This window comes from Tachyglossus aculeatus, chromosome X1 (assembly GCF_015852505.1).
Source record: "Tachyglossus aculeatus isolate mTacAcu1 chromosome X1, mTacAcu1.pri, whole genome shotgun sequence".
Taxonomy (NCBI): domain Eukaryota; kingdom Metazoa; phylum Chordata; class Mammalia; order Monotremata; family Tachyglossidae; genus Tachyglossus; species Tachyglossus aculeatus.
The window spans coordinates 15,830,046-15,842,470 of NC_052101.1; the positions used below are offsets into that span (position 1 = coordinate 15,830,046).

Consider the following 12,425-nt stretch of genomic DNA (forward strand, 5'->3'; position numbering starts at 1 on the left):
GAGGTGACCAGCACTGCTTTGATGCTGCCGGTCTGGTGTTCCAGGGCCTCGGTGTTCAGTCGTCCAGTCATCGGATCTTAAATATGCCCCGTAAGTGAGAGGCAGTATGGCCTAGCGGACAGAGCATGAACCTGGGAGTCAAAGGACCTGGGTTCTAATCCTGACTCTGCCACCTGTCTGCTGTGTGACCACGGGCAAGTCACTTAGCCGCTCTGTTTCCGTTACCTCGTCTGCAAAATGGTGATTAAAGCTGTGAGTCCCATGTGGGGCAGCGACTGTGTCCAACTTGATTATCTTGTCTCTACTACAGCACTCAGTTCAGCGCGCGGCACACAGTAAGAGCTTAAATATCTTTAAAAAAAAAAAACCAACAAAAAACCCCACAAGTGTCATTGGTAGAATGGTCCTAAGCCAAATTGGGCTTTTATGCTCGGTACACAGTAAGCGCTCAATAAATACGACAATGAATATAGAAGACTGGACAGTACAATTACTCCGCATACCATCAGTCTGGTCAATCTGAATGTCAATTTGGTGCCACAATTTCACTCAGCTCTCTTGATTTGCCTTTCTACCTCCTCTCTATTCTAGCAACTCCAAACAGTGTGTCACCTAAGTGGCAGAATTCAGTGGCAGCATTCATTCATTCAATCGTATTTATTGAGCGCTTACTGTGTGCGGAGCACTGGACTAGGTGCTTAAGCTCATTCAGCTCTGTGTCACCAATGGAGCTCCTTGGCTGAGAGTATCATTTGCCAGGTGAGGGCCAGGGCAGAAGTTTGGCCTCCAGGATTGTCAGGTCACAGCAATTTGTTGATTTTGCAAAGTGGTTCACGATTTGCCTATCTTCTTCTACGTGTGTATATTTGTACAACTAGTACAAACTCATCAGTGTACAAGAGTTCCCGTAGTAAAGACTTTTAACGATGCTCTCAGCCTAACCTGACAGTTTACTATACTGATCTTCTAGGATTCTAGCACTGGCGTTTAGATTTCTAGTTCCATCCTTACACAAGTCTGTACAAAATAGACTGAACAAGGCTACACCTAGCGCATACTGTTCTGCTTTATTCAGTTTGGTAGTTAGGGAAAGGATCCGAAAAAGACTTTCCAATTTGGACCCAGCCAGCTATAGAGGGGTGGAGCAATCTCAGGATCTTTGCTAACTTCTCAGGGCAGTTCAATAATTTTAGCAATTGCCAGGTCTACTGATGTCAATGCTTTTGTAAGGTATATTGGCACTGTGTATAAGTACTAATTTTGTTCCCAGTATTTCTATTATATTTGGGCCACTGTGTTCTTAGGCCCCTTGTTAACCATGCCCTCCCAAAACCTCACGGTTTGCTCACAGTCATTCCAGGATGAATCTGACCAGACTCTTGACAGCAACTGAAAGCAGGAGTAGCCACAATCCTCTCTCTCCCCTATCTTCTTGAAGAGGCAATAATGATACACCTGACCATTCTGTGACACTGCCTCACAATTTCACAAGTTGAGGAAGCAGCCCATCTCCCCACCTCTGGATCTCTTCTGGAATTCCATTACATCCAAGAGCTTTGCCATATTTCACGGCTCTAACGGTTGTGGTGACTTCCGTAACCGTTGGCTGAAGACTACCGGGTCAAACATGTTAGATGGCTTCATGGAGTGTCCTCCTCAACGGTGAAAGTGGAGTTAAGATTTTGGATGTTGGAATCTCCTCTGTGGTAAGGTGTGTGTGGGCCCAAATCCACTCTTCAGGGACACAGAGGAGCCTCTGGCTCGGTTTCTGCCTGTGGATGCTTGTTCTTTTCGGCCTTTGTACTCATATTTCTTAAATTTATTCTGTATCCCTCAACCTAGGAATAGGTAAATAGCCCTCCGGTCAGAGTCGTGAAGATCTGCGAGGGGTTGATAATGATTTGTTTTGTGGTGAGAAGCTATTTGATCTTCTAGACAGTCACAGTCTTCTAGACTGTGAGCCCACTGCTGGGTAGGGACCGTCTCTATATGTTGCCTACTTGTACTTCCCAAGCACTTAGTACAGTGCTCTGCACACAGTAAGTGCTCAATAAATACGACAATGAATGAATGAATCTCCAAGTCATTATCACCAGCTCTTGGTGAGAATCCTATACAGACACTTAAAGAGCTGGTCAATTATGCAGAGGCAGATAAGGTTTCACCCTCCACTTGGATGTTGCAGCAAACTTCCCTGTATTCCTCTTCATTCCCGGGAGTTTGAAATTCGGCTGCTTGGATGGTCTGTGTGCCTCAATCAATCAATGGTATTTACTGAGCGCTACATGCAGAGCACTATGCTAAGCACTCGGGAGAGGACGATACAACGGAATCAGTGGCCTCTTTGTGATACCTTCGGCTTTAGCAATAGGACAGTTTGGTACATCATCAGGTGATAACAGGACTTACACCGCACATACTGTGTGCGTATCTTACATAGAGGCAATAATATGATCAATCGCGTATCAGAGAAGCAGTACTAACGCATTTAAAAAGCTGTAGTAAAAACTCACCAATTCCCTCCCTTTTGTTACAGTACTGACAGCACGGCTCAGTTTTCCTCAAGTCTCTACTCATAATAATATAATAATGATGATGATATTTGTTAAGCGCTTACTATGTGCCAAGCACTGTTCTAAGCACTGTGGGAGGGGGATAAAAGGTAATAAGGTTGTCCCACATCAGGCTCACAGTCTCAATCCCCATTTTACAGATGAGGTAACTGACGCACAGAGAAGTTAAGTGACTTGCTCATCAGACCCACTGTATTTTTAAACCTGCCTAAATACTGGACGCCACTTTTGGTCTACCTCTTCCCCTGAGTTCCTCACTACTGAATTCAGACACTTTTAACCATAGTGAGGAACCATCTCTTCCTATTTTAAAATCACTACCTTACTTCCTTTGCTCAGAGCAGGAAAGAGGGGAAACAGAGAATAAGTATCATATCAGAATTAAAACTTGCAGTGCTTTAACTATATTTGGTGTTCTTTGAAAAAGCCCTGAATTTGTAGACGCTGGAAAAAAATCACTTATTTTCGCATCAAATCTCAGAGACAAAGGACGTCACCCAGTTCTTTTTCTTGCTTCTAAGATCGCAATTAAACCACTCCAGGAAGATGCTGCAACTTCTTTCAAATAAATGCTACATGTTTCAATGCAGAGAAGCAGCTTGGTTCAGTGGAAAGAACACAGGCTTTGGAGTCAGAGGTCATGGGTTCAAATCCCGGCTCCGCCAATTGTCAGCTGTGTGACTTTGGGCAAGTCACTTCACTTCTCTGTGCCTCAGTTACCTCATCCGTAAAATGGGGATTAAGACTGTGAGCCCCCCGTGGGACAACCTGATCACCTTGTAACCCCCCAGTGCTTAGAACAGTGCTTTGCACATAGTAAGCGCTTAATAAATGCCATTAAAAAAAAACAACAAAAACAAAAAAAACCTTTAAGCGTCGGGTAGTTCTTCATAACTAACTTAAATTCTCCCTGCTGTAGTAGGAAGACCCCGTATAAGCACTGAACAGAAGGGAGGAGGAGGAAGAGGAGGTCGGTCATCTCAACAAATTATCTTAGGCAGATGATTTATGCTTAACTGGCACAATGCAACATGTTCACAACATTGTTAAGACGCTGAAAATGTTTTCTTTTTTTTCTTTAATATGTAGATTGAAGAGATATGATACATTAGAAAAGTACACCACGCGACCACCTATTTATGTGTGCAAGGAGGCCAGGATTGTGGTTTCCGCATTGGCCTTTACTAACCACACATACACTGATTGTGAAATTCTCCTTTCGGGGTGTCTTCTACAAAAGACAACTACATATAGTTGAAGAAGTTACTAGAGTGCAGAAGTCTGAAAAATTGCAGGAAAAAAGGCTTAGGATTATATCCTTTCCCAAAGAACTAGAAAGGTCAGGTAGAAAAGCACATTTTAAGTGAATCGCATCCTCACAAGCGTGTTAAAATAAAACAGGGCATGATACGTATACAGTGAAGCTTCACTTCAAATCTTTTCTGGTGTTCTTGATTTCTCCTAAACACAATTTGATGAAGAAGGCACACTTTCTGTAACTTAGTCGAACCTTAGCCGAGAATCAGCACTATGGGGTTATGCACAGACATTACAGTATTACAAAAGTTGCACGATCCCGGTTTCATTAGGTGCCAGTGAACCCAAACCCACCTGACTGGAGATGTCCATTGCGGCATGTCAGATTAGTACTGTCATTATAGACGTCCGTTTGCGACTTGGAAAATTGCAAAACTGGTTGCAGCTTCTCTATGCAACAGAGCGGGGGGGGGAGGGGAAGGACAAAATAAACATAAAAATAAAAGAATCCAAACAAATGACCCAACTGCATGATCACGAGTAGACTTCAGAGGGTTATTTTAACGAGCAGGCGTTTTTCGCAATCCAGCTAAGCGTAAAAGGACGATTAGTATGAAACTGACGGAGACATGAAAATAGTAGGAATGAATAGTTTTAAAAAATCACAAATAAGGAAAATATTAAACTGTTAAGGTATGAGGGCTGGAGCAGTTCCTTGCCATTACTAACCTATACTAATTCGTGTAGGAACAGATTTTACAGTGTGATACCTTCAACGGAAATATGGAATAAGGAAATTTCCCAACTAAAATTTTGACATTATGATAAAATGAAGCTATTACCATGGCTTAGAATAAAACATATGCTGTATTAAAAAGTACTAGTCAAATTAATTCGGAGCTTTCTTCCCCAGACACGGCTGGCCCATCCTACGAAAGGATAAGGCTAGAACAGTGAACCGATAACTCTCTTTTCTTAACGAAGGCTTGCAATTAGGCCTGTGGTAAATATGCTTCAGAATAGCTCAAAACAATTTCTCCCCTTCCTCTCTGTATATACTATTTCTACTTTGTATGCATAATCTTTTCGAAGTGCAAATCATAGAGTACCTGTTCTAAATTGCATCCTGTTCCAAAATATAACACAAACTATGCTCATTACTTGAATCGCATAACCTTTACTGTGACATGGGAGAGAAGGGAGGACTGTTCTAAATAAACTACGTGTGCCCCCTAAAATCTGATGCAAAACAGTCTATTTAAAAATTCTGTTTATGGAATTCTTCTTTCCTAAGCCAACTTTAAGACCCTCTTGCCTTAAGTTAATTTTTTGTTACAGTGTAAAACTGGAAAGGGGAGCTCCATCTGTGGAGTTCTGGTGCCTTGAGCACATACTTTGTCATTGTCGTGAACTGTTGCTGAATTGTACTTTACAAGAGCTTAGTACAGTGCTCTGCACACAGGAAGTGCTCAGTAAATATGATTGATTGAATGAATGAATGAACTGGCTGCAGTGTCTCAGGACATTGTTGGTGATCTTTGCTACAGTTCTACAGCAGGACTGCCAATGCAAGAAGCAGCGTGGCTCAATGGAAAGAGCATGGGCTTTGGAGTCAGAGGTCATGAGTTCAAATCCCGGCTCCGCCAATTGTCATCTGTGTGACTTTGGGCAAGTCACTTCACTTCTCTGGGCCTCAGTTCCCTCATCTATAAAATGGGGGTGAAGACTGTGAGCCACCTGTGGGACAACCTGATCACCTTGTAACCTCCCCAGCGCTTAGAACAGTGCTTTGCACATAGTAAGCGCTTAATAAATGCCATTATTATTATTACCTAAGATCCCCACTCAATATGTTGTTTGATGTTGAGTATGTCTTGCAGGGGATGCTGTTCTAATTCCTTTACAAACCAGATATGCTTTCTGTACTAGATCTGGGTCTCACAGCCAAATCAAAGGTCAAACATCACAACAGCCTTATTTGTTCTGTCGTACAGTACTCTTCCAAGCGCTCAGTACAGTGCTCTGCACATAGTAAGCTCATTCGCTTACTAAACTCCTTCACTCCCACGACTTCAACAATCACCTCTACGCTGATGACACCCAAATCTACAACTCCACCCCTGCTCTCTCTCCCTCCAGGCTCGTATCTCCTCCTGCTTTCAGGACATCTCCATCTGGATGTCTGCCCGCCATCTAAATATCAATATGTCCAAGACTGAACTCTTTATCTTCCCTCCCAAACCCCGTCCTCTCCCTGACTTTCCTGTCAGTGTAGACGGCACTACCATCCTTCCCGTCTCAGAAGCCCACAACCTTGGTGTCATCCTCGACTCCACTCTCTCATTTGCCCCACACTTCCAATCCGTCACCGAAACCTGCCGGTCACACCTCCACAACATCGCCAAGATGCGCCCTTTCCTCTCCATCCAAACCGCTACCTTGCTGGTTCAATCTCTTATCCTATCCCGACTGGATTACTGCATCGGCCTCCTCTCTGATCTCCCATCCTCCTGTCTCTCCCCGCTTCAGTCTATACTTCACTCTTCTGCCCAGATTATCTTTGTGCAGAAACGCTCTGGGCATGTTACTCCCCTCCTCAAAAATCTCCAGTGGCTACCTGTCAACCTACGAATCAAGGAAACTCCTCACTCTCGGCTTCGAGGCTCTCCATCACCCCGCCTCCTTCTCCAGCCCAGCCCGCACCCTCCGCTCCTCTGCCACCGCTCACCTCCTCACTGGGCCTCATTCTCACCTGTCCCGCCCTCCGGACATTCTCTCAACTTTTCATTCTATCAGGATAGAAGAAAAATGGCCCATGCCAAAGACTTGACTCTCGAACCCCAGCCCACGTCCTTCCCCTGGCACGGAATGCCCTCCCTCTGCCCATCCGCCAAGCTAGCTCTCTTCCTCCCTTCAAAGCCCTACTGAGAGCTCACCTCCTCCAAGAGGCCTTCCAAGACTGAGCCCCCTTTTTCCTCTCCTCCTCCCCACCCCCCCCGCCCTACCTCCTTCCCCTCCCCACAGCCCCTGTATATATATGTGTAAAGATTTATCACTCTATTTTACTTGTACATATTTACTATTCTATTTTTGTTAATGATGTACATTTAGCTTTAATTCTATTTATTCTGATGACTTGACACCTGTCCACTAGTTTTGTTTTGTTGTCTGTCTCCCCCTTCAAGACTGCGAGCCCACTGTTGGGTAGGGACCATCTCTAAGTGTTGCCAACTTGTACTTCCCAAGCGCTTAATAGTACAGTGCTCTGCACACAATAAGCACTCAATAAATATGATTGAATGAATGAATGACCATGGGAGATGGGAAGAGGTGGTTGAGACACCACTTCCATCCTCCCACATTACAGAGCCAGAGAAAATACAAAAGAGCTGGGGCCCAGAGGTCTCTTCTAGGCTTTCTCTTCCACCGTTAGACGGACAGACAGGAACCACGCTATTTGAGATGCAACATGCCCGTGTCTCTAGAAGGGGCTGAATAGTACCTACACCTTTCTTGGCGCGGGCACAAAGCACTACAGAGTTTCTCGGCAGGAAACTCCAAGGGGCACTGGATCAGCTAAAAGGTAGGTCAGCTGATCTTTCTCAGTGATAATACTCTTTAAAGCAACAGATTCTTAGGCAGGAACTACCTTTGTTGGTGAAAGGCACTGCATGGCCCAAAGCAAACGACGATTTGTAAATTCCAGCTTCGTCAGTTGACATTACATCTAATCGCGCCAGATACTAACAGGGCCTAAGCACTTTTGCACCTGGGGTACAGCCCTAATTTTAGCAAAATTGTGCCCAGGCACTGAAGTGGCTATTCAGAACTGGAAGAAAACAGTATGCCTTCTCCGTGCAAGAGCCCGGGCTTTGGAGTCAGAGGTCACGGGTTCAAATCCTGGCTCCGCCACTTGTCAGCTGTGGGACTTTGGGCAAGTCACTTCACTTCTCTGGGCCTCAGTTACCTCATCTGCAAAATGGGGATGAAGACTGTGAGTCCCCCGTGGGACAACCTGATCACCTTGTAACCTCCCCGGTGCTTAGAACAGTGCTTTGCACATAGTAAGCCCTTGATAAATGCCATTATTATTATTATTATTATACTTTCTAAACCTCACCTGTCCTCTGTGCACCCGGGCAACGGTGGCATATTCAAGTGCCCAATAACAAGGGGGGGCAGTAAGAGCTGACCACGGCAGGAACCTGTGCCTCCATCCCCAAGGGAATGCACACCTTTCTTCCTTTCCATCGGGTCTGTCCTCTCTTGCCAAAGAAAAACGGTTGAAAAGTAGGGCCAACGCTGGCACGGCAATAAGGCATTCGACAGACTTGCCGGATCACGGTCGGCGCTCCGGAAGCTAACACGCAGTAGCTATTCCCAAAGAAAAAGCCACGGGGAAACAGCGTGTGAATGCCTGGCATCAAACCCAGGGCAGCTACTGACATCATGGAGCATATCGAACACCCCTCTGCCGACCCGTTTGCAACAGATGTCAATACACCCACTGCACGACGGATGCATCCTAACGGCATTAAGGTCTCACAAATACGTTCTGGGAGGCGGTCATGGATCCCTGATCCCTCCCTTGCTCCAAAGCCGTGGGTCTCAGCTGCAGGAGCTGAAGCAGAGGGAGGTTGGATGTTTCCAAATAAAAATACCAGGCACAAAGACTACTGGTGCTGTACCAGAGGGGACAGATGGACCAGTTGAAATATCAAACTGTCTGGTATAAAACTTAATGAATGGCCACCCTACTCAGACACTATGAGTACTACAGCCTAAATCTTCCAAGAACTCAACCTCCAAGTTTTTATGAGAAGCAGTGCGGCCTTGTGGACAGAGCAGGGGCAAGGAAGCCCGAGGGATCTGGGTTCTAATCCCGGCTCTGCCACTTGTCTGCTGTGTGACCTTGGGCAAGTCGCTTAGTTTCTCTGGGCCTCAGTTACCTCATCTGTAAAATGGGGATGAAGACTGTGAGCCCCATGTGGGACACGGACTACGTCCAACCTGAATAACTTGTATCTACTCCAGTGCCCGGCATACAGTACGCCTTAAATGCTGCTTATAAAATAAAAAGAAGAAAAAATGCTGGGGGATTTACAGGTAATTTTCCCTCGCACCTCCAAAGTTTTTCTTACTGAATAAAGGAACTGACCATTTGCTACTTTTATCAACTAGAAACAAATAACAAGCCTCTTTGCAAGGGAGAAAGAATCTCAGAGGAAAACCTCTGGGAGTTACTTTCTCCATTACACATCCATCCCTTATACAAAGCTACAGAAAAAACGTTAAATTCCCCCAATTCTGATTTTTTTTTTGTTTTTCATTTACACAATGTGTTAGAACTTTACAAAGTTAAAGGCATCGCAATCACTACCTTTCTCAAACACCCCAAGAGATATTATTACTAATAGAGCGTGGTATAATAAATGAAGTTTATTCTGTGAACTATCATGACTATCACGGTTTTATTAGCGTTGCTAAATGATTGTACAGAATTTAACCAGTTTTGAAATGCTAATGTTAATGGGATCTCTGTGTAACCACGACTGGGAAAGCTTGTTCTAAGTAAGGCATGAAGCTTCTTTAATGGATTCCTAGAAATTGAGTGCTACCAGGTTGTGTTGTGTGGGAATTATAACAAACTAAAATTCAAGGTTTAATTCTGATACTTATAGGGATAAAGTAAGAATTTATCAAGGATGCTTTTTTTTCCCCTAAAACATACTCAGAGGGTTAAATATTTGCTGCAATGCACATATAACACCCTGTCATTCCTGGAATTAATCACCTAAGGATCAGGATTAATGCTGTTGGATGCAGGCATTTCACCTTATAGCCAATCTACCCAACTGAAGTCTCCAGAATAACTTTTAATTTCAGAAGTCTGTTGATGTAATGGGCCAAGTTTGTCTTTCCTAATCGCTCCTCCTACTTAGAGTAGGGGACTAGGATTTAGACAGCTGAATGGACAAGCCGGTTGTGTGTGCATGCACTTTGAAATGTACTAAATTATAAGAGTTCTTGTTTTCTTTGTTCATGCAAAACCACACACTCTACACAGCTCCACAAGCGATTACACACTGATCATAAAACACTAACTGGTACCTAGAAGTTGCAAACGATCCTTGGCCATAACCAGGTTAGTCATCATTTTAGCTTGAAGACGTCTAGCTCTGTCACACTGTTCACCTGAGGGAAGAAAAAAAAAATTACAATAAGTTTTACTAAAATACCTCCATTTCCAGGACTTTTATTCAGTCTCTAGTTTTATGCCCAAATATCAGTTCATCAATGTTCCTAAAGATTTTCCTGCACTTTATGGAGAAATTAAGCAGGGTAAATGTCTGGATTAAATTGATAATCCCCAAATTATAAAGGTACAGTATTATTCATTTCTCTCGGAAGTGACAACCTATTTTATCGCTTATCTTATTCCTTACAATTAACACGGACTAGGGAAACTTTAACGCTAGGCAAAACAGACAAATTTTGTGGTTCTTTTCTCCCATATGAGCTACTGCAATCCTGAGTGATCTCGGCTTTGAAATTAACTGACGCGCTCTGGCTGATCCCGCTTTGCTCTTCCAAGATGCAATGTGGTCTAGCGGAAACAGCACGGATCTGGGACAGAACCTGAGTTCAAAACCCAGCTCTGCCACTTGTCTGCTGTGTGACCTTGGGCAAGTCACTTAACTTCTCCATGCCTCAATTACCTCACCTGTAAAAATGAGATACAAGGGTGTGAGCCCGTGTGGAACAAGGACGGTGACCAGTCTGATTAGCTTGTACCTATTCCGGCATTTAGTACAGTGTTTGGCACACAGTAAGTGCTTAACAAATACCATTACAAAAAAGGGCAGGAAGAGGAGAAGGCGGCCAACTAGTAAGGCACGGGCACCTAGGAGAGTTTTCCGCCTATTCTGCTGAGCTTCAGTGTTTATTCCACTAAAGATCCATCCAGAGAAACCACACAGGGCCGGTTACACAATATGCCTAGGCTTTGTTTTTGGTTTCTGAGGGTGAGGGAGAAGAGGGCCAAGAAGGGGAAGAGAAAGTTGGAGAGAAAAAAAAAAAGCCAGCTTAGTTCTAATTCTTTCAGCTGGCTCATCTCTCTTTCCAAACTTAATACTTAAATATAGTACTGATGCTCACTGGCTTCAGTTTCAGCCACGTGGTAGAGGCAGGATCTGTGAAAAAAACTCAATTAGTTGGGTAGCTGGGAATCTCCTGTAACTGAATCCACATCCTAGTTTATTTTTTCACAGTTACAAACCCTGACCTGTCAAAGCTGAGAAAAGCAGATAATAATAATAATAATAGTATCTGTTAAGTGCTTACTATGTGCCAAGCACTGTTCTAAGCACTGGGGTAGATACAAGGTAATCAGGTTGTCCCACGTGGGGCTCACAGTCTTAAGCCCCATTTTACAGATGAGATAACTGAAGCACAGAAAAGTTAAGTGACTTGCCCAAAGTCACACATTCGACCAAAATATAGTTCAGAGTGGGTTGGTTGGAAAAAAAGAAAAAGTAACAGTTGTCTTTTTTGAGTTTGGGAATTCCCCTTTTTATTATAAGAAAAAAAGAGCTATAGATGTTGAATCACCTACTGTTTAGAAATCTTACTAATACATTTGCTCAGTCTAAATATTTAAGGGGCCAATTTCTTTAAAAACAAAAAAAAGCTCATGAAATGAGGGCTACTTAAAAAGTATATTAATCCATCTATCCGTATTTAGTCTCCATGTATATTGGAAAATATCATCTTCCTAGGAAAAAGCCAAGTAGGCCTGATTGCAGAATGACGAATCACAGAATAAGGTGGAAGGCCGCTGTCCACCTGGTGTCCTCCAAGAAGAAATGCAAAGTTTGCATGCCCCAAAGTCGCCTACTTTTGTCTTAACTTCCTATAAAGAAAGCATCCACATCTCCACTGTGCTACGCCTAGAATTCACCCCATGTAAAACATAAATATTCACCAGTTTTAAGAAAATAAACTAACGACAATGAACAAAGTCAAGGTCCTTAAAGTTCTGCACATCTTCAATAAAGACCATTAAGAAAATGTGGAAAGCCTAAAATGGGTAATTTCAAGCTTCAGTTTTATGAATATAAAAATTTGAGGGCACTCACAAAATTGGCCCTATCTAATAGTTCTTATTTATGAGGCTCTGAAAACTCAACATTCTTGATTCCTATAAAAAGCCCCAAGAATGAATAGTAATTAAAAGATGTAGAGTACTATAGACACAGAAGTAACACTTTAACTCCTCTTCTGTGCACCTTAAAGTTTTGTTCCTGAATTTACTTTTGTTATAATAACTACACAAACTACACACTGTTCGGCCAGAATGCAGATTTTCATGCACATTTTGGCTACTCGCTATGGCAGAATTAGGAAATGTTCTGCCAATAAAGCAAGACATCTAAGCGCCATACAATGCTGGAAGAAATGGTTGTACTCATAGGTAAACTCACAGTGGACAGAGTGAATACCAGAATGTGAGTTTTCCTTAACGTGAGATTTGATTATAACACAACCCCTGTGTTACAGAAGACCTGGATATAATGCTAAGTGGGGAAAGTGTGG

General features: G+C 43.3%; 1 protein-coding gene across 4 annotated transcripts in view; it reads right to left on the reverse strand.

The window, feature by feature from the left end:
* The window catches only part of SPAST (spastin), a 66,166-nt gene that overhangs the window by 25,133 nt on the left and 28,608 nt on the right, over window positions 1-12,425 (reverse strand). For 2 of the 4 annotated variants that reach the window (XM_038772420.1, XM_038772419.1), the window contains exons 3-4: window positions 9,942-10,025; window positions 4,185-4,280 (exon numbers count right to left, since the gene is read on the reverse strand). In XM_038772420.1, coding sequence (XP_038628348.1) covers window positions 4,185-4,280; window positions 9,942-10,025 — 180 coding nt within the window. The remainder of the gene's footprint in view (window positions 1-4,184; window positions 4,281-9,941; window positions 10,026-12,425) is intronic. The other 2 variants (XM_038772422.1, XM_038772421.1) reach the window with 1 other exon arrangement.